A 22,165-nucleotide genomic window follows, 5' to 3' on the forward strand; every position below is an offset into this window, starting at 1 on the left:
ATATGAAAGGCGACTGACTGAGACAGCCAGACAAGAGGGGGGAAGGCGTTTCTGCTGACATGTCACTGCTATCAACATCTATTCATCTTGAAATTGCTGGAGGGTTGCAATTTAGAGGCTGACCTTGGGCGCTGTTTCCTGGCTAGGCCCCTGCCAGGAGGTAGGATGACACCAAATTGTTACCTGAATGCAGGGACTCTACCACTAGGTGCAGCCTGCCCATCGGTGGGTTCACTGCTTCTGGGTGCTGTTCCATTTCTGGGGGCCAGAAGAAGGACCTCGGACTGGGCTGGATTGGGCTAAATTGTTTCCTTAAGCATCTGGAAGCATATGTACCTCAAGAAATGAGGGCAAATGCAGCCAAAGAAGGGAGCCAAGGCCCTTATCTGAGAGGCAACGTCGTGAGGCAGGTCTGAGGATAGGAAGTTGGGCTCTGACCGGGAAACTGGCTTGAGGCCTCAGGGTGAGAGGATTGAGACCTTATTGGAGGGTATAAGGCAGGACAAGAAAAGGGGTTCAGGATGTGGAGGGTTTGAAAAGTTTTAGGTCAAAGGAGGGCCACCCTTGTCTGACAAGGATTGACCATGAACATGAGTATCTAAAAAACAAGATTCCTTAAACCAAGCCACACTTACCTGTGCGGGGCTCCCACCCACGCTGCAGAAACTAAAAGCTTTTTTGAACACATACAGAGTTAAAAAGAAGACCTCAAACAAATGGAAGTTCATAAGAGCACTTCTAAGTTCACGAAAAATAAGATTAATCAGTGGAAGTAGGAACTTTTAAAGAGAAGAATCAGAACTTCTTCTTTTACAAACAAAGCTTAAAGCTCTTAGCAATCACGACCCTGATTGCAAAGATTTTACTCAAGTGCCTGGAGAGTCTTTTACTGCCAAGGAACGGGGGAGTAGCGGCACTTCAGATGGAGGAATTACAGGGAATTTAGCTCCGGTCTAAACCGGCCCAGACAAAGGCCACAGACAGTTTTCAGGCTGAATTTGGCATCAGGTCTTCTGTATCTGGAAGAAAAATTTTAATTTTCAAAGTATAAGTTTAATTCATATCCATTGAAGAAAATCCGCAAAATACACGAAAGTATAGAGAATAAAGCAAATACCCATCTCCCATTATTCAAAGACAGTTTAAATTAAAAAATTTTTTTTCCAGTTTTTCATATGAATAGACTCCTATATTTTTCTCCCTGAAAATCAGGGTTATATTGTATACAAAGTTGTTTCCTGCCCCTTTAATTTACTCTATCATGAATAGTTCTTCCTTGCCTTGATTATTCCTTGAAACTGTAATGGTTCTGTGATATCCTTTCTATAGGACTGACATAATTTATTTTAATCATTTGTTTATTCATAATCACTTAGGATGTTTCAATATTTTCTTATTACAAATAGGATTCCAGTAAACATCTGTGGATATAATCTTCGTGCATCTCTCTGATTATTTCCTTAGGAAGAATTTTTCAAAAATTAAGATCTGAGGGCTTCTTGACACTCACTCTCAACTTACTCTCCAAACGGTTTGTATTCAACAACAACAGCGTATGAGCACGTGTGTTTCCTGAATCATTAGGCACACTGAGCATTATGAAAAATAGAAACAACAGGAAGAAAAAAATATTTGCCCATTTATTAGCCAAAACATGGGATCTAGCTGTTTCATTTTGTATTTATTAGACATTTCTTCATATGTTTATCAAATTTTTCTTTCATGAATTATCATTTTGTGCCATTTACTAATTTCTCATATTAGGGACAAACACCTTGCTTTAATTTTGATCCAGTTCTGAGATGGCTAGCCCGAAAAGGAATCCTAAAGAGGAATTCATGATGTTAAAAGGATTCGCTTAAGGCAAAACGTGAAGGAAAGGGGTGACGGTTTTTCTAGAGCAGAGCCTGTCAAAGTGCTGCCCTTAGACAGTATCGGAATCAAGGAGAGGGGTATGTATTTAAATTACAGATTCCTAAACCCCCACCCCAGACACACAGAATTGACATCTCTGACCATTGGATCCAAGAACTCCAATTTCTAACAATCCCTCTACACGCTTCATACGCAGCCCAAATTTGACAACCACAGTGTCTTAGTTATCTAGTGCTTCTATAACAGAAATACCACAAGTGGGTGCCTTTAACAAACAGAAATTTATTTTCCCACAGGTTAAGAGGCTGCTGTTGTTGTTAGGTGCCATTGAGTTGGTTCTGACTCATGTACCACAGAATGAAACACTGCCCAGTCCTGCGCCATCCTTACAATCATTGTTATGCTTGAGCCTGTGGTTGTAGCCACTATGTCAATCCATCTCGTTGAGGGTCTTCCTCTTTCCGCTGACCCTGTACTTTACCAAGCATGATGTCCTTCTCCAGGGACTGATCCCTCCTGACAACATGTCCAAAGTATGTAAGATGCAGTCTCGTCATCCTTGCTTCTAAGGAGCATTCTGGTTGTACTTCTTCCAAGACAGAGTTGTTCGTCCTTTTGGCAGTCCATGGCATAGTCAATATTCTTCTCCAGCACCACAATTCAAAGGCGTCGATTCTTCTTCGGTCTTTCTTATTCATTGTCCAGCTTTCAAGAGCATATGATGTGATTGAAAATACCATGGCTTTGGTCAGGCGCACCTTAGTCTTCAAGGTGACGTCTTTGCTTTTCAACACTTTACAGAGGGCCTTTGCAGTGGATTTGCCCAATGCAAAGCATCTTTTGATTTCTTGACTGCTGCTTCCGTGGGTGTTGATTGTGGATCCGAGTAAAATGAAATCCTTGACAACTTCAGTCTTTTCTCCATTTATCATACGTGGCTTATTGGTCCAGCTGTGAGGATTTTTGTTTTCTTTATGTTGAGGTGCAATCAATACTGAAGGCTGTGGTCTTTGACCTTCATCAGCAAGTGCTTCAAGTCCTCTTCACTTTCAGCAAGCAAGGTTGTGTTATCTGCGTAACACAGGTTGTTAATGAGTTTTGCTCCAACCCTGATGCCCTGTTCTTCTTCATATAGTCCTGTTTCTCAGATTATTTGCTCAGTATACAGATTGCACAGGTATGGTGAAAGGATACAACCCTGACGCACACCCTTCCTGCCTTTAAACCACGCAGTATCCCCTTGTTCTGTCTGGACAACTTCCTCTTGATCTATGTATAGGTTTCTCATGAGCACAGTTAAGCATTCTGGAATTCTCATTCTTTGCAATGTTATCCATAATTTGTTAAGAGGCTAAAGGACCGAGTTTAGGGCGCCAGCTCTAAGGGAAGGCTTTCTCCCTCTGTTGGCTCTGGAGGAAAGTCCTTGTTTCTTTTTAGCCTCTGTTCCTTGGTCCCTTGGTGATCTTCATGTGGCTGGGCAACTATCTTCCCTCATCTATGCTTGCTTAATCTGCTCTTTTATATCTCAAAAGAGATTGTTTTAAGACAACCCTACACTAGTACTACCTCATTAACATAAGAAATCCCATTCTCAAATGGGATTTTAACCACAGGTATAGGGGTTAGGGTTTACAACACATATTTTGAAAGGACATAATTCAATCCATAGCATACAGTAACTATTTAGGCCAACAAACCTGATATTCCTATACCTTCTGGAATGAAAGGAAGACAACAATACAAAGAAGTGAGTCAAACATTGAAGAATGGATGTTGAATGGGCTGTTGGGTTTTCTTGTTACTATTCTTTTGATTTCTTGACCTCCATTGTGCTTTAACTAGATTAATGCATTATCATCCATCTATTCAGTCCCTCAAGTTAGAAAAATTATAGCTATCTTTAATGCCTTCCTATTCCTTACTCCCTCTCATGTATGTAATAACTTAATTTTATCTACAAAATGTTTTAAATCTTTCCTTTCCTCTATTCTTACCATCTCTTAGTTCAGTCACTTATTATCTCCCTCTCTTCTTTTTATTCTCCTACTTATTCTTCTCTCCTTTCTCCTGCTTATGGTATCTCCTCACCTCACCCTCAAGCTATACCAAGCAAGCATACAGTCTAAGTAATAAGTATCTATACAGGCTTCTGTTTGCTGTGCAAAAGCTTCTAGAGTAATCACCTCCCCACCACTCTCCTTCCAATTTTTTGCATCCCCTAAAAGTTTTCTAAGGGGTCATGCAATGGTTGAGTGCTCTACTGCTAACCAAAAGGTCAGTTCAAACCCACCAGCCACTCCACAGGAGAAAAGATTACAGCTTTGGAAACCCTATGGAGCAGCTCTGCTCTGTCCTATAGGGTCACTATGAGTTTGAATTAAGTCCATGGCAACGGGTTTGGGCTTTTTTTTTTTTTTTTTTTTTTTGGTAAACCTTTTCTTATTGAAATTCTGGTGGACGGGTGAGAGACTAGGAATTTTCCGTGAGTTAAAAGACTAAGGATCACTAGGGAAGTTAGGACAAGGATCAGGAGGCACAAGAGAATGCACGAAGTGCAAGAAACAGTGGTGGCCAGAATTCAAGATCCTGGAGGTCAAGCAGCTCTGAGTGACAACTGGATTCAAGGTGTGGCCTTAAGGGTGGGTTTCTGAAGTGTCTGAGAGGTGGAAGACTTGTGGGGTCAGAATGCTGAATGGGTCATCTGCATAGACCCTGAAGCAGCTCCCATGTGTGCTACCATTTACGAGAGCCAGAGGATATGAACAGCTCAGGGTAACCTTTTTCCGTTCATGAAAAAACAACTTAGAGCAAAGGACAAAGGGTTATTGTGTTGTTCCTCCCATGTAAAAAATAATAATAATTTTGACAGGTTTGGTGGGACATTTAGGAGCCAAGTCAAACTGTGTGCATAATTGTTTTGTAAAGGTGCTAGGACTTAATTTTCAGATCTGGAATAAGAACAGGTGGTGGCTGGTGGCAGGAGTCACAATGGTTTCCATGACGACAGGATTGGGTCTTAGTCATCCTCCCATCCTCCACAAAACCTACTGCAGCTTTTCTCATAACGTGCTTATTAAAATTTATCAAATGAATGATGAATCACAGAATGGTGTGTATGTGCTTTACAATTAAAACTGCCGTTCTTTGGCTTGCCTAAAAGCTTTTAAAGCAACAATAATTGCTGTATTTACAGGTGCAAAAAAAAAAAAAATTTTTTTTTTATTTTGCATAACTTGCATATTAACCTGAAAATTAGCTACACACTTCCATTCCTGCTAATAACCCTGTCCCACATCGTAGTCCCTATTGTGGAAGAAGTAGCCCAGATGTTTGGTTTACAAGGCTTTGAAGGGGGCAAGGGGTATACTGCGCCGTACCTGCGCTGCGCATTACCTGTGACCGTTCAGTTTTTGCTCTCCCCATCCCCCCCACCGCCCCCTGCTCGAGCTACGCGCAGCCGCCCCCGCGCAGGCGCCAGCCGCCCCTCCCCCTCCCCGCGCCCCTCTTCCCGCGCAAAGGCTGTGGTGGCTGCGGGCGGGGCCCGGAGCACAGAAGGCCAGGGCCGCAGGCGTCCCGCGTTGCCCTAGGCAACCATTGAGCCGAGGCTCACTCTTCCTCGACCCTGCAATCAGATAGTAAACGGCGCCGCCATTGGCCTGCCGGCGAGGTCAGGCCAATCGGAGGCGAGGTTCTAGGGAGGCGGCTGAGCGAGGTGGTGGGGGTAGGAAGCTAGGGTTAGAGGGAGCCGGTAAGGCTAGAACCCCGAGCGTGGTCGGTTGGAGAAAATATGTCTGTTCGGAGGCACATTGGCAATCCTGAGGTGAGGGCCAGCTCCGGACCGGAGCGCCGGCGGGGGCGGGCGGACCGGAAAAGGCGCCACGTGGGAGGGCAGAGCCGCCGGCGACTTCCGGGAAGGCGGGAAGCCGGGCGTGAGGAGGGGGCAGGCGGGCGGAGGCGGGGCGGCCGGACAGGGCTGGGGCCCTGGGCTCGGGGGCAGGCGTCCACTCCGCACCAAGTACCGCGCGCAGGAATTGCCGCCTCTTGGGGCGAAGCTCGAAGACACCGGCCCTTCCCTCAGAGAGCTTACAGTCTAGCAGTGCCCGTCACAAAACTGAAATGCAAATGAAGCGCAGAACACAGTAGAGCAAAATGAAGGGCAGCCGTGGTTCTGGTTGTGGGCATGTAGGACCAAGACATTCGACAGTGAGACATGATATGACATTAAAAATAGTTTTGCTAATTGGTAAGCTAATTAGTTCCCTCCAGGGCCTTTTACCCTTCTTGTATTTCACCCCTTGTGCCCATAGGCATTTGTGGCAATTTAATCTCAACAAATTTTATTGAACTTCTGCCATGCAGTAGGTTCTGGAAATACAAAGAGCATAAGACAAGGCCTCTGCCCTTTAATAAGTTTAGTCCAGTGAGAGAGACTCGTAAACAGAATTTGAGGACCATGTGATTGGGAGCTAGAGGTATGACAGCACAGAGAAGAGATAGGCTCAACTGAGGGGTGAGAGAAGGCTCCTGGAGGTGGCAGGAAATGGCAAGGCCATGAGCAAAGGGAAGAAGCATCCTAGGTAGAGAGAACAGCCTGAACAAAGGGAAGGAGGTGTGAAACATTGAGAGAGGTGAAATCCAAATAGTTCCCTGGGTTGTGTGCCAGGGTCCTTGGTGGTGCAGTGGTTATGAGCTCAGGCTGCTAACCACAAAGGTCGGCACCTGGAATCTGCCAGCCGGTCCTTGGAAACCCTTTGAGGCAGTTCTCTGTCCTATAGGGTTGCTATGAGTCAGAATCGACTCAATGGCAGGGTTTTTTGGCGCGGGGTGGGGGGGAGTTGTGTGCCATCGGCTAGATTCTGACACACAGTGACCCCATAGAACAGAGTTGAACGGCCACATAGGGCGTCCTAAGTTGTAATCTTTACAGGAGCAGATCACCAGGTCTTTCTCTTGGGGAGCTACTGGGTGGGTTTGAACCACCAACCTTTGGTTAGCAGCCTAAGAAGTCATTGCACCACCAGGGTTCCTTCAGTTCCCTGTATGAGTCTAGAAAGGCATTAGTAAAGTCTAGAAGCTTCTCTGTACCTTACTAAAGTTCTTAGCCTTTATATTGAACATGACTTACAAATTGTGTTTCATCTCATGGTGATGCCTTGAGTGCTGTGTCGAAAGTTTGTGAGGCTGAGTGTAGGCTGTGGGGGATAGTGCCATGATCAATTAGTAATGTCTTCTGTGGGGTGGGGGACTGGTGGTTGGGTGGTAGAATTCCCACCTTCAATGTGGGAGACCAAGGTTTAATTTTTTGGCCAATGCATCTCACGCATAGCCACCACCTGTTTGTTAGTGGAGCTTGTGTATTGCTGTGATGCTGAACAGGTTTCAGTGGAACTCCCAGACTAAAACAGATTAGGAGGAAATGCCTGGCACTCTACTTCTCAAAGTCAGCCAGTGAAAACCCTATCTATCATAACTGGTCTGATCCACAAGTGATCATGGGGATGGAACAGGACTTGGGTGCTTTTATTCCATTTTACGTAGGCTTGCCATGAGTCGGGGGGCCAACTCAGAGGTAGCTAACAACAACAAAACATGAGGGGTTTTAAGTGTGGAGGGTGACAGTTTTGACGGGCAGATGTTTATGTTGTCTGCTGGTCAGAAATTGAGAAGTTTGAAGGGTTTTAAGTAAAGGAGTGTCACGGTCAGATTTGCATTGTGGGCTGATGTCTGCAGCCACATTGTGGAGGGTGGGTTTGTGGAGACCGGGAGGTTGGTTAAGTGGTTATTATGATACAGACCTAAACTAAGGCTGTGACTAGAGACTGAATCAAGGAGAAATATTTTGGGGTAAAATCATCAAAAGGAGCCCTGGTGGCACATTGGTTAAGTGCACTGGTTAAGGTCAGTGGTTCAAATCTACTCAGTGGTTCTGTGAGAAGAAGACCTGGAGATCTGCTCCCATAAAGATTACAGACTAGAAAACCCTATCGGGCAATTCTACTCTGTCACATGGGGTTGCTATAGGGCAAAATCGACTCGATGGCACCTAACAACAACAACAGAATCATTAAGACTTGACAACTGGATTTGAGAGATGAGAATGCGATGGATGACTTAGGTTTCTGACTTGGGCTGTTCATTGGTGCTGGTGCCACTGAGATCTGCAAAACGAGAGAAAGAGAAGGTGTTAGGAGTGTAGGGGGAGAGGAGCAGGGATGCCCTGTGCGGTTCTAAGTTTATGCCCTGGACAAAGATGCCCAGCTTACTTCTTGTTTTGGTGGAACATAACTTCCAGTAACTTCTTGAGAAGGAGTACATAGGAAATAAATATATCTAAAATGTTAGACTTGTATAAAAATGTTTTTATTCTACCCACTTATTTGCCTTAGAGTTTGGCTAAGTATAGAATTCTTGGCTGGAAATCGTGAGCATATTGGAAACATTGCTTCGTTGACTTCGTTGACACAGCAACATCCAGTGTAAAATGGCACATCCAGTGTTGCTGTGGAGAAGTCCAAACCATCCTGTTCCTTTGGTTTTCTTTCCTCCAGAATTTGTTTCCACAAATCCACCCTCCACAATGTGGCTACAGCCATCTGCCCACGATGCAAATCTGACCACGCGACTGCCTTCCTTACAACCTTTCCAAAGCTTCGTGTAGAATCTCTGTCTCTCCATTGGTGTGACGTTTCACAAAGATATGCCTTGCTGTGGGTCCATTTTCACTCATGTGCTAGGCACTTGGTGGGCCCCAGAAACTCAAGTATTTTCATTTTGGAAAAATTTCTTGACTTGTTGATTTTCTCCATCCTAAAAACCCTGGTGGCATAGTGGTTAAGTGCTACGGCTGCTAACTAAGAGGTTGGTAGTTCAAATTTGCCTGGCGCTCCTTGGAAACTCTATGGGGCAGTTCTACTCTGTCCTATACAGTAGTATGAGTCGGGATCGACTCGACGGCAGTAGGTTTGGTGTCTTTCTTGAACTCATTATTCTGGTATTGTACCTATATGACTGGTCCTCCAAATTCCTCAACTTTTATCTCCTGTTTTCCACATCTTTGTCTTTTTGCTCTGTCTTCTGAGAAATATCTTCAACTTTTAGCTTTCAATTCTACTGAATTTTTAATTTCTGCTATCATGTTTTTTGATTTTTTAAGAGCTGTGTTTTGTACTTGTATGTCTTTTTTAAAAATCTGCATTTTGAAATAATTATAGATTCACTAGAATTTGCAAAAATAGTACAGAGAGGTCCTGTGTACCCTTCACCCAATAATTATATTTTATGTTACTATAGTGCAAAATCAAAACCAGAAAATTGCCATTTGTACAAGGTGTGTGTATAGTTTTATACTACTTTTTCACAAGTGTAGATGTGTGTAACCACCACTACAATCAAGATACAGAACCGGTCCATCACTACAAAGATCTCCGTGCTACCCTTTCTAGTCACACCCACTTCCCTTTCTTCACCATCCCCAACCCTGGCAATCACTAATGTGTTCTCCATCTGCATAATTTTGTCATTTCAAGAATATTGCATAACTCATACAGTATGTGACCTTTTGAGATTGTTTCTTTTCGCTCAGTATAATGCCCTTGAGATGCACCCAAGTTGTTGTATGTATCAGTAGTTCATTCCTTTTTATTGCTGAGTAGTATTCTATGGTATGAATATACTACAGTTTGCTTAACCAGTCACTCTCTGAAGGACATTTTGGGGCTGTTCCAATAAAAGTATGAACATTTGTGTACAGGTCTTTGCATAGGTGTGAATTTTCATTTCTCTGGGATAGATGTCCAAGAGTGCAATTGCTGGGTTGTATGGTAAGCATGTGTTTAGTTTTCTTAGAATCTGCTGCGCCGTTTTCCAGAATGGCTGCACCATTTCACACCCCAACCAGTATAGCCTCGTCTTAACTCGATCGCATCTGCAGTGGATGAGTGACCCAGTTTTTGCACATCCTTGGCAGCATTTGGTATTTTCGATATTTTTTATTTTAGTTGTTCTAATAGGTACATGGTGATATTTCATCATGGCCTTAATTTGTATTTCCCTAATAGATCGTGATGCTAAACATCTTTCCACGTGTTTATTTGCCGTCTGTGTATCCTCTTCTGCCGGTTTTCTAATTGGCCTGTTTGGTATTTTTACTGTTGAATTTTGAGAGCTCTTTATGTATTTTAGATTATGAATCCTTTGTCACATCTGTGGTTTTGCAAATGTTTTCTCCCAGTCTTTTACATTATCTCAACAGTGTCTTTTACAGAGCAAAAGGTTTTTGTTTTTGTAATATTGAGAAAATAATTCGTATACCACAAATCACCCATTTAAAGTATATAATTCAATGAATTTTAGTATATTCATGGGGTTGCAACTATCACTACAATCAATGTTTGAACATTTTCGTCACCCCAGAAGGAAATCCCATACTCCTTAGCTATCACCCTCAAAGCCACCCCAGCCCTGGCAACCACTAATCTACTTTACATCTCTATACACTTGCCTGTTCTGTACAGTTCATTTCAGCAGAATCATGCATTATATGTGGTCTTTTGAGTCTGGCTCCTTTCACTCAGCATAATGTTTTCAAGGTTCATCTTTGTTGTGTTATGTGTCAGTACTTCATTCCTTTTTATTGGTGAATAATATTCCATTGTATGGATGTACCACATTTTATTTATCCATTCATTAGTTGGTGGACATTTGGGTTGTTTCCAGTTGTTGGCTATTATGAATACTGCTTATATGCATATTTATGTACACGTTTTTATGTGGACATATGTTTTTATTTCTCTGATTGTTTTTTAAAATGGCCTTTCTCCCTGAATAGTCTCAGTTTCCTCCAAATTGCTGCTTTTCTTTTTGTTTTATTGGTGATGTTCTGAAACTTCTTTTAATTTTCGGTTGTTCACTATGTCTTCATGTGAGAAACTTAAAAAGATAATTAAGATTTTGTATATTTGGGAGGGATTTGCTGATGGTGGGCTTCATTATAGGATGATCTCACTGGACCGTGATTGGGGGGCCCTGTTTCCCTTATCTGTACCTCCAATGCTTTCCTCTCAGTCTGAACATTTTCCCCAGAGAACTTCCCCAGTCTCTCGAGAGTAAAAACATAGTTGAATTCATAGAGGAACAAGGGCTGGGAGCTAGTCTCAGCATTATTTTGCATCATTCACTTAATACCTTTATTTTCAGTAATGATACCCTCCTTTCTGCTGCCTATGAAGACCTCCCAGTCCAGAAACCTGTTCCAGGGAATCTATCTCTAGGTTTCTGCCATGGTGGAGAAGGGTAACCACCCCATGGCACAGTAGGAAAAAGGATTTAGAGATCCCCTGCTTCTTCAGTGCCTCACAGTCCGGATTTCAGCCATTCCTTTCCCCCCGTCCCCTACTTCTGGAGGCACCTGGGACTGTCCATTCCTCAACCTTTTAAGAATTGTTCTTGGCTTCCTCTGTCGCCCTTTTACGCTGCAGCTTTCTTGAGCCATCAAGGCATTTCTACTTGTTGATCTGCTTTCTAGCCTTTAGAAATCTGTTGCTGTCACTGCTCCCACTCCCTGCCTGTGGGGTTTTATGTGCTCAAAATATCCTTTTCCTGATGTTTTATTGAGGTTTTGGGAGGGAGTGAAATTAGATGCATTGTACAACATTCCATTTTTACCTACTAGACCATAATCTGTAATTATTTTGTTAGCATGTTTGTTTTCCGGCATTTGTGCAAGATCATCAGATAACGACATTGTCTGCATTGTCCCACTGCCTGATAGTTGTTCCATTAAAAAAAAAAAAAATCCATAAATATGTTAAATGAGAAAATGAACTTTCTATCTGAACTGTGGAGAAGTCAAGGCTAGAACTCACTATCTGGAAATCAGATGGGTACAAATGGAATTAAACCAAAGTGTTTGGTCCACTGTTGTTGTTAGGTGGCGTACAGATGATTCCGACTCATAGCAACCCCATGTGACAGAGTAGAACTGTCCCATAGGGTTTTCTAGGCTGTTATCCTTGCAGATTACAGAAGCAGATTGCCAGATCTTTCTCCCGTGCAGCTGCTGGGTGGATTCAAACCTCCAGCCTTTTGGTTAGCACCTGAGCTCTTAACTGTTGCTCCACCAGGGCTCCTTGTTTGGCTCATAGGGAGCCTGTAGATGGAGAGGATAGAATCCTGAGGAACTCAGTGTTTAAGTGGCTGATGGAAGAGTGATCTGAGTGTCATTGGAGAATCAGGGAGACAGAAACCAAGAGAGTAGAAATTGAAAAAGCGAGGCTATATAAAACAGTGTCAGATGGTACAGAAAGGTCATGTAAGCTATGGACTGAAAAGTGTTCCTTATATTTGGCAATTAGGAGGATCTCTGATGTCCTTAGCTGCCATAAGAACTGTAGTTAGAATGGTGGGGGCAGCAGCCATACTGCAACAGATTGAGGAGTAAGGTGCAGATTCCCAGTGTAGATTTTTTTTTTTTTTCTTTTTTAGAAGCTTAGATAAAAAGGAAAAAGGATGGGATGGTATTCCAATTATATATTGGTTTGTAATAAATCACCCCCAAATTTAGTGGCTTAAAACAATAGTGGTTTTATTATCTCTCATGGTTCTGGAGGTTGATTGGGCTAAGCTCAGAGGTTCTACCTGGGGACCTCTCGTATGGTTTTGTAGACAGGTAGTTACTGAGACTAAATTTATCTTGAAGGTTTCCTCATTTGCATGTCTGGCCATCGATGATGTCTATTGGCTGGGACTTCAGCTGGGCCTATCAGCCGTACCACCTACTCCTGGTCTTTTCCTTGTGGCTTGGTCCTCCTCACACATAGTTGCTGGATTCCACCTGAATTTAGAGACCATCTCGAGAATAGATTTGATGCATTGAACACCATGACTGAAGACCAGAGGTTTTGTGGAATGACATCAAGGACATCATACATAAAGAAAGCAAGAGGTCATTAAAAAGACAGGAAAGAAGAAGAAAAAAAAAAAAAACGGGTGTCAGAATAGATTCTGAAAGTTGTTCTTGAACGTAGAGTAGCTAAAGTGAACAGAAGAAATGATGAAGTAAAAGAGCTGAACAGAAGATTTCAAAGGGTGGCTTGAGAAGACAAAGTATTATAATGAAATATGCAAAGACCTGGAGATAGAAAACCAAAAGAAAGAACACGTTTGGCATTTCTCAGCCTGAAAGAAGAAGAAAATTTAAGCCCGGCATTGCAATATTGAGGGATTCTATGGGGGAAAATACCAAACGACGCAGGAAGCATCAACAGAAGATAGAAGGGATACACAGAGTCACTGTAACCAAAAGAATTGGTCAATGTTCAACCATTTTAGGAGGTAGCATATGATCAAGAACCGGTGGTAGGTCCAAGCTGCACTGAAGATATTGGTGAAAAACAAGGCTCCGGAAATTGACGAAATACCAATTAAGATGTTTCAACAAATGGATGCAATGCTGGAAGTGCTTGTTTGTCTATGCCAAGAAATTTGGAAGAGTTACCTGGCCAACCAGCTGGAAGAGATCCATATTTGTGCCCATTCCAAAGAAAGGTGAACTAACAGAGTGTGAAAATTATCAAACAATATCATTAATATGACACACAAGTAAAATTTTGCTGAAGATTATTCAAAAGCAGTTGCAGCAGTACATCGACAGGCAACTCCCAGATATTCAAGCCAGATTCAGAAGAGGACATGGAACAGAGGATATCATTGCTGATGTCAGATGAGTCTTGGCTGAAAGTGGAGAATACCAGAAAGATGTTTACTTGTGTTTTATTGACTATGCAAAGGCATTCGACTGCGTGGATCATAAATTATGGATAGCATTGTGAAGAATGGGAATTCCAGAACACTTAATTGTTCTCACAAACCTGTACGTAGACCAAGAAGGAGTTGTTCCAATAGAACAAGAGGATACTGTGAGGTTTAAAATCAAGAAAGGTGTTCATCAGGGTTGTATCCTTTCACCATACCTATTCAATCTGTATGTGACCAAATAATCCGAGAAGCTGGACTATGTAAAGAAGAATGGATCATCAAGGTTAGAGGAAGACTCTTTAACAACCTGCATTATGCGGATAACACAACCTTGTTTGCTGAAAGTGAAGAAGACTTGAGGCATTTACTGATGAAGATCAAAGACCACAGCCTTCAGCACGGATTGCACCTCAACATAAAGAAAACAAAAATTCTCACAACTGGACCAATGAGCAACATCATGATAAACAGAGAAAAGACCGAAGTTGTCAAGGATTTCATTTTGCTTGGATCCATAATCAATGCCCATGGAAGCAGCAGTTAGGAAATCAAATGACACATTGCATTGGGCAAATCTGCTGCAAAAGATCTCTTTGAAGTGTTAAAAAGCAATGATGGTTCTTTAGGACTAAGGTGCACCTGACCCAACCCGTGGTGTTTACAGTCGTCTCATGCATGTGAAAGCTGGACAATGAATAAGGAAGATTGAAGAAGAATTGATGCCTTTGAATTATGGTGTTGGTGAAGAATATTGAATATACCATGGACTACCCAAAGAACGAACAAATCTGTCTTGAAAGAAGTACAGCCAGAATGCTCATTAGAAGCAAGGATGACGAGACTTCTTCTCATATGCTTTGGACATGTTATCAGGAGGGACCAGTCCCTGGCAAAGGACATCATGCTTGGTAAAGTGGAGGGGCATTGAAAAACAGGAAGATCCTCAAGGAGATGGATTGACACAGTGGCTGCAACAATGGGCTCAAACATAACAATGAATTGCGAGGATGGCACAGGACTAGGCAGTGTTTCATTCTGTTGTACATAAGGTCGCTTTGAGTCAGAACTGACTCGACGGTCCTTAACAACTAATCCTTTATAACCTCATCTTAGTTTGATTACATCTCCAAAGATCGTATTTCCAAATAAGGTCACAGTCACAGGTACTGGGGAGTTAGGATTTCAACTTATCTTTTGGGGGGACAAAATTTCAACCTACTACAATGATATAGCCTCAGAAGTCATATAGCATCACTTCTGTCACAGACACCCCCAGATTCAATGGGAGGGAACTTTCAATGGGAGGAATGTCAACATCACAGTGAAAGTGGGATGGGAAATCTTATTGTGGCCATCTTGAAAAATACACCTTAGGCAGAGAAGAGATTTCCATTTGACTGGGGTCTTCAAGGAGCCCTGATGACACAGTGGTTAAGAACTCAGCTGTTAATCAAAAGGTTGGCAGTTCGAACCTACCAGCTGCTCCTTGGAAAGCCTATGGGGCAGTTCTACTGGGTCCTATAGGATCACTATGAGTTGGAATCGACTCTACAGCAACGAGTTTGGTTTGGTTTGGGGTCTTCAGAAGGAGCCCTGGTGGCGCAGTGGTTAAGTGCTTGGCTTTTCACCAAAAGGTTGGTGGTTTAAACCCACCAGTCGCTCCATGGGAGAAAGATGTGACAGTCTGCTTCTGTAAAGATTACAGCCTTGGAAACTTTATGGGGCAGTTCTTCTCTAGGGTTGCTATAAGTCAGAATTGACTTGACGGCTATGGGTTTGGTTGTTTTGGTTTTTGGGGTCTTCAGGGAAGCCTTAGAAGATATGTTTGTGCTGGGTCTTTAAAGCCAAATAGATAGGACTGGAATAGAGTGGGTATAGTGGGAAGGCATTATTTTTTGACTCTCTCTGGAGTGTTGAGCCCTCTCTTTGACATTTTTTGTTGCTGCCAGAGAGCCTGTACTAATACCACAAACATGAACTGTGTCAGCTTCCTGTGTCCTCATGATGAACTTCATCATGTCCATCTATCTCATCTCTTTATCTTAAATATATATTCAAAGCTGTATCTTCCGCCTGGGCCCTGGGCTTCATCCTCTTCCGTGTTCTCCTTTCTACACCCTCCTGCCCCGTTTTCGTCTTGCCTACTAGTCTATAAACATACTCAAGTTTCTCCTTTCTTTAAAACAACACCAACAGCAGATTGATCCCTTAGCAATGTGCTTATGGAAAGAAAAACATCCCCCAGAAACTCAACCTGTTGTTTGTTGCTTCAGCTCATCGATTCACTATAACCACTTTTAGCAGTGGTGTCAACAGTGTCTTGGTTTGCTAAATCCAAATTCACTTTTCTGCTGTTGTCATAACTTGACTGTTGGCAGCATTGGTCACTGCTGACCACTCCTTTTCTCTTGAAATTCTCTAATTTTCATGACCCACTTTCTTTTGTTTTTTTCCTGTCCTTTTTTTTTTTTTTTTTTTTTATTGTACTTTAGATGAAGGTTTACGGAACAAACTAGCTTCTCATTGAACAGGTAGTACATATTGTTTTATTACATTATTTAACAACTCTACAACACGTCAACACTGTCCCTTCTCAACCTTGGGTTTCCTATTACCAGCTTTCCTGTTCCCTCCTGCCTTCTAGTCCTTGGCCCTGGGCTGGTGTGCCCCTTTAGTCTCGTTTTGCTTTATGGGCCTGTCTAATCTTTGGATAAAGGGTGAGCCTCAGGAATGACTTCAGTACTGAGCTAAAAGTGTGTCTGGCGGCCATACTCTCTGGGTTTCTCCAGTCTCTGTCAGGCCAGTAAGTCTGGTCTTTTTTTGTTAGAATTTTGTTCTACGTTTTTCTCCAGCTCTGTCCAGGACCCTGTATTGTGATCCCTGTCAGAGCAGTCAGTGGTGATAGCTGGGTACTATCTAGTTGTACCGAACTCAGTCTGGTGGAGGCCATGGTGGATGTGGTCCATTAGTCCTTTGGACTAATCTTTCCCTTGTGTCTTTAGTTTTCTTCGTTCTGCCTTGCTCCCGAAGGGGTGAGACTAGTAGAGTGTCTTAGATGGCCGCTCATAGGCTTTTAAGACCCCAGATGCTACTCACCAAAGTAGAATGTAGAACATTTTCTTTATAAACTATGTTATACCAATTGAGCTAGATGTTCCCCAAGACCATGGTCCCCATTTGATGACCTACTTTCTTTTGCATTCTTTTGAGTCTCATCCTCAGGCTCCCCTCCTATACCTGGCCTTAAACGCTGGGGGTTTTCTTCCAGCCTATACACTCTCTCAGGGTTTCACCTACTGCCTGTATGCTGACAATTCTCCAATCTTGCTTTTTTCTAGCCCAGATCATGCTCCTGACCTCCTGACCCCAAGAGCCAGCTGAACGCTTCCATTTTGGATAACCCACAGCTATCTCATACTCAGCATGTCCAAAATTGAACTTACCATGTTTTCCAATATATGCTTCTTCCTGGAGTCCCTTTCTTTGGATTGGCATCACCTTCTTCCCCGTGACGGCACTGGGTTCTTCGCCATGTTACACCAGTCAATTTGAAATCATACTGACTTTACGGCTTAAAAGATTTCTTGAAATTGCCTCGTTCTCTTCCTCTCTGTGCCACTTCTTTAGTACCATAAATCACCTTAACCACAATAGCCTCCTAACTGATATTCCTGCTTCCATTCTTGAGTGCAATCCTATTTAAAAACAAAAAACAGTTTTCATCAAGTTGATTCCAACTCATAGCAACCGTATAGGATAAAGTAGAACTGCCTCATTGGGTTTCCAAGGCTGTAGTCTTTACAGAAGCAAACTACCACATCTTTCTCCCATGGGTGGTGGGTACAAACCGCTGACCTTTTGGTTAGCAGCTGAGCACTTAACCACGGCACCACCAGGGCTCCAATACAATCCTATTAGTTCTCCATATTGCTGCCAGAGTGGTCCGTCTAAAATGGAAATAACCTGTCGTTCCGCCTTAAGCCTTCTTCATTGACTCCTCATTGTCTGTTGCAGGGTTTCTCAACTTCAGCACTATTGACATTCTAGACCAGCTAATTCTTTGTTGGGGTACGAGGGGCCTATCATTTTAGGATGTTTAGCAGCATCCCTGGCCCCTATCCACTAAATGCTTGTAGTTGTGACAGCCAAAAACAGTCTAGTTGTGACAGCCAAAAATGTCTCCAGACATTGCCAAATGTCCCCTGGGAGCAAGGAAGGGATAAAATCACCCCTATTTGAGAATCATTGATTGATAGGATAAAATCCAACTTTCTTAGTGTGGATACAAGGCCGTTTGTGATCTACCCCTGCCCACCTCTTCAGCATCGTCTTCACTCCCTTGGCCCCATGTTGCGCCTTCTGCTCCAGGCTTACAGTTTTTTTCTGGTCTCTTGAAACTGCCCATGCTCTCCTAGTCTCCAGGCTTTGCCCATACCTTCCCCTCTGCCAGGAGCCCCGTAGCTTCCACCCACACTCTTTTCACTTGACCAACTTCCTCACCCCTCAGAATTCAGCTCAGAGTAACCCCTCAGGAAACAGTCCTTAACTCTTTCGGTATGGATTAGGTACCAATGGTCCAAGCCTAGCCAATTGTGGGGATGGCGCAGGACCGGGCAGCGTTTTGTTCCGTTGTGCATGGGGTCGCCATGAGCCAACACCAGGTGCCAGTCTTACATGCTCCGGCTGCACACCCCACTTCCCTCTCCTTGTTCATCGTGCAGTGCAGCATCTGTTTATTCCCTTGTCTTTCTTCCCAGCAGTCAGTGAGGACTGGGTGGCACAGCCTGGGTTTTGTCCCACTATGTCCCCAGCTGTGTGTCTGGCTCCTAGTAGGCACTTTGGAAATGTCCGCTGAATGGGTGCCTGGTGCTCAATAAGTCTTTGTGGAATGAATGAATAATTCTCCTTGAAACAGCTTCTTTTCCCAGCTCTTTCACTTTCCACCATTCCATCCTGTTTATGTAATTGAAACAAAGCCAGTTGGTCAGTAGGTCAAGAACAGTCCCCCCAAAGCAAGAGTTTTAAAGAAAAAAGTATGGCCGTTCATAAAACTTATGGCTTACTGGTTGCAGCAGATCACACATTGTTTTACATGGTGGTGGGTACTAGAAATGGGAACGTGGGGAAGAAACAAGGCATTTTTCTCGGGCAGCGTATGGATTTCTCATTAGTCCGTGTGAGGGAAAATCGGGGGCGGGAAGGCGCTGTGAATGCAGCCGTCCACACTGGCTCCCCTCCTTGTCCTGCTGCCACCACACCTGGTCTCCAGCGACACCCTCACGTCTCAGCTATTTTGGCTTAGGTATGGACAAATCCCCTTGGGTCAGCAGAGACAAGCCTGGAATTTTTCAAAAGGAGCTTTGCTAGGAAACTAGTAGGAAAAACAAAACAAAAGTAAAAACAGGGAATAAGAGTATAGAAATAATAAAAAGACAGAGTGCGAAAAAAAAGAAGTCCCTTAACCTAAGACTTAAGTCTGGTATTAGCTTTATTTGACTCAATTTACCAGGCACATGTTGCCCCCTGGTTTTTTGTTTGCTTTTTTGTTTTCTTTTGCCATTATACTGTCTCTCTCTGTCCTAAAGCCTAAAGCACCCCTTTTCAATCTTCGAATATTTTCCTTCTCTCACTTAAGAGTCTTCATCTTCTTCCAGGGAAAGAGTTGGAATTGGAGCTACAGTTACTTTTTCTTACAGACAGTGGGTTATTGATAGATGGAGAAAGGCTTCCCAACCTCCTCTAAGGATAAACTAGTGCGGTGGTGCCAAGCATACATCTGGAGACCAAGGCTAAACATCCATGAGAAGAATAGAGAAGATGTCCCAAGTCTTTACAGCATGCGGTGTATTCAATGCAAAGGACTGGCCTTTTTATTCTGGAATTTATTTTTCTTTCTTACTTTTTAGTACGAAAATAGTAGATGATAGTGGTGAGATTTTGTTTCTGTTTTTGTTTTTTATGCCCTTACCTGGTAAAATTAAAAGTTGATAATTCTCTGTAGGCGCCCCCAGTTTTTAAAAATTCTTCCTGGTTATCGAAATCCACAACTGGCCAACAAACATTTTAAAAGACTTTGAAATTCTTTATATTGTTTTTATGCTTTGTGGGTCATTTTAAAAGGTTTTTAATGTGTAAATTATTTATCTTTCAATTCTTCCAAGAGAGCATGCTATGGTTAATTATGTTTTGAAGGGCAAGTGATACAGTTTTTGTATGTTTGATGTTCTCTTCTGAGGAACCAGGTATTTGCAATAATATGATACAATTCATTCCCAATTCATTGTGAATCTTCTTATTTTTTAGTATCTGACAAAAAGGATACCACAAAACCCCAAGTATCAACATGTCAAGTCAAGACTGGACACTGGTGAGTAAAGATTAGAAAAAAAGAACTTTTTTTTTTTTTTTTAAGTCTGAGAGCTCATTATTGACAGAAGGTAGCCCATTATACCTGGTATAAGTCACAGCTAAAAGTGTCTCAGTATCTTGCTGATACCCTTCAGGTCTCAGGACTTTTCTTTGAAAGCTTGTAAAAAATTGCATTCACATAATTTAGCTTATTATTCCTTACCACAAAGATGATGGGAGATGAAGGGTAAGAAATAATATAAATTAAGACATTTAATTGGAAACATTGTTCAGTAAGTTATACGGCTGCGGCTGTAAAAATATTAGGAGGTCCACCTCTATTTTGGAACACATTCAGTATATTTCTTTCAGCTGGCAGGAATAGATGATACATACGCACATTAGTTCAATTTGGTATTTACGGAGTGTCGACTATGTGCAGTGTTATGGATGATGGCAGGTATAAAGATGAATGTGAATTGTGATTCTTGCAATCAGAGAGCTTTGATTCAAGTGCAGGCAGGCACACATAAGCCAAATGCCAGACAAAATTAAATCTGCGCTGCAATCCATGACATTTAAGAGTGCGCTACTGTTTATTTCCATGTTCTTAACATTTTTCAGTGTCGTGTAATAAAGACAGCTCCCCAGGTCCTAGTGGATGATGCCTTGTGAGGTCTTGGCTGTTTATTTGTTTAGTTCTTTTCAAGTGGAGTGCAGGACTGTAACCTTTAGCCATACAGAATTTTCCCTCAGTAGCCTCATTATGAGACAACTGAGAAAGTAAAAACTGGGGTGTTGACTCTTGAAATCTCATTCATTTTGTCTTTTGTTTTCTCCAGTCTCCTTCAGAATCATTATCTTCCATTATACGTATTTCCTCACATAAAATGGGCTTAAAACACTTGAAATGAGTCACATCTGCAGATACTGCTTCTGGGTCCCTTTCTTTCAAACGTTTCCCTGCTGTGCAGACACTTATCCTCACAAACATCCTGTCGGATGGGTAGGTGAAAAATATTCTCTCTGCTTTAGAGGAGGAGGAAATTGCGGCACAGAAATGATGTGATTTACTTGAAGTCCAACAAAGGAGCTAGAAGTAGGACTTGTGTGCAGGGCGAGGGCGTTAGTGCTGGTGGTCTGGTGCTGAGTCCAGTGTACTGTCTGTCTCAGGCCACACTGCCCTGTCTTTCCCCCTAGCCTGTTTCTTCTACCACCGGTACTTTCAGTTCTTCATCTCTACCTGTCCCCCCTTGAATTGCAACTGTGACCCACCTTTCCAGAATAAGCTCTCCTGTGAGGTAAGCACCTGGATTAAAAATGCCATATTTTCTCTGAGGATCCTAGCTATCGCTTTAAAGACTATTAGAGAGGAATGGGAGTCCCAGTGTGGCACAAATGGTTTATGCACTTGACTGCTAACCAAAGTGTTGTTGGTTCAAGTCCACCCAGAGGCACCTAGGGAGAAAGGCCTAGCAATCTACATCCAAAGAATCAGCCATTGAAAACCCCGTGGAGCACAGTTCTACTGTGACACACCTGGAGTCGCCACGAGTCAGTGTCAACTCCACAGCAGCAGGTGGGGAGAAATGAATTTCTTTTGGAACCTTTATACCTTCTTAAAGTCAAATATTTTAAGAACCGAGGTTTATTTCCCATGTACAGTTTTGTCTATACCTTCATAGGTTTGTTTCTTTTTTCTTCCCTCTAGGAAATTGAACTGGGATTTGTGAGTGGAAACGACCTTCTTTTTAGTTCCTTAGTTTGTACCCAAAATTTGATTCAATAATGGTGTCTGAAGTTAATTTCAGTTTTTGTGAAGTTAAGATACTTACATCTGCTTTTTGTAATACATAGCAAATACCTATATCCTCTTATAGCCTGGGATTTTTAAACTAATTTTTTTTTTGCTGTTAACTAAACTTTTTATTTTAAGGTAATTGTAGATTCATATGCAATTGGAAGAAATAATAGATTCCGTGTATCTCTCACCCAGCCCACAACTGTAACATCTTACAAAACTGTAGTGCAGTGTCACAACCAGGATATTGACATTGGTCACTACTGTCAAGATGCAGAACATTTCTATCACCACAAGGATCCCTATGTTGCCCTTTATAGCCCCCTCACTTCCCAGCCTAACCCCGCTTTCGCCCCTTGTAGCCACTAATCTGTTCCCCATTTCTAT

At 42.6% G+C, this 22,165-nt stretch overlaps 1 protein-coding gene across 1 annotated transcript in view; it reads left to right on the top strand.

The window, feature by feature from the left end:
* Nucleotides 1-5,584: 5,584 nt before the first annotated feature.
* The window catches only part of CEP41 (centrosomal protein 41), a 61,352-nt gene continuing 44,771 nt past the window's right edge, over nt 5,585-22,165 (top strand). The window contains exons 1-2 of the mRNA XM_010587413.3: nt 5,585-5,695; nt 19,933-19,996. Of these exons, the coding sequence (XP_010585715.1) occupies nt 5,663-5,695; nt 19,933-19,996 (97 nt within the window). The 5' untranslated portion in view covers nt 5,585-5,662. The remainder of the gene's footprint in view (nt 5,696-19,932; nt 19,997-22,165) is intronic.

This window comes from Loxodonta africana, chromosome 8, assembly GCF_030014295.1.
Source record: "Loxodonta africana isolate mLoxAfr1 chromosome 8, mLoxAfr1.hap2, whole genome shotgun sequence".
Taxonomy (NCBI): Eukaryota; Metazoa; Chordata; class Mammalia; order Proboscidea; family Elephantidae; genus Loxodonta; species Loxodonta africana.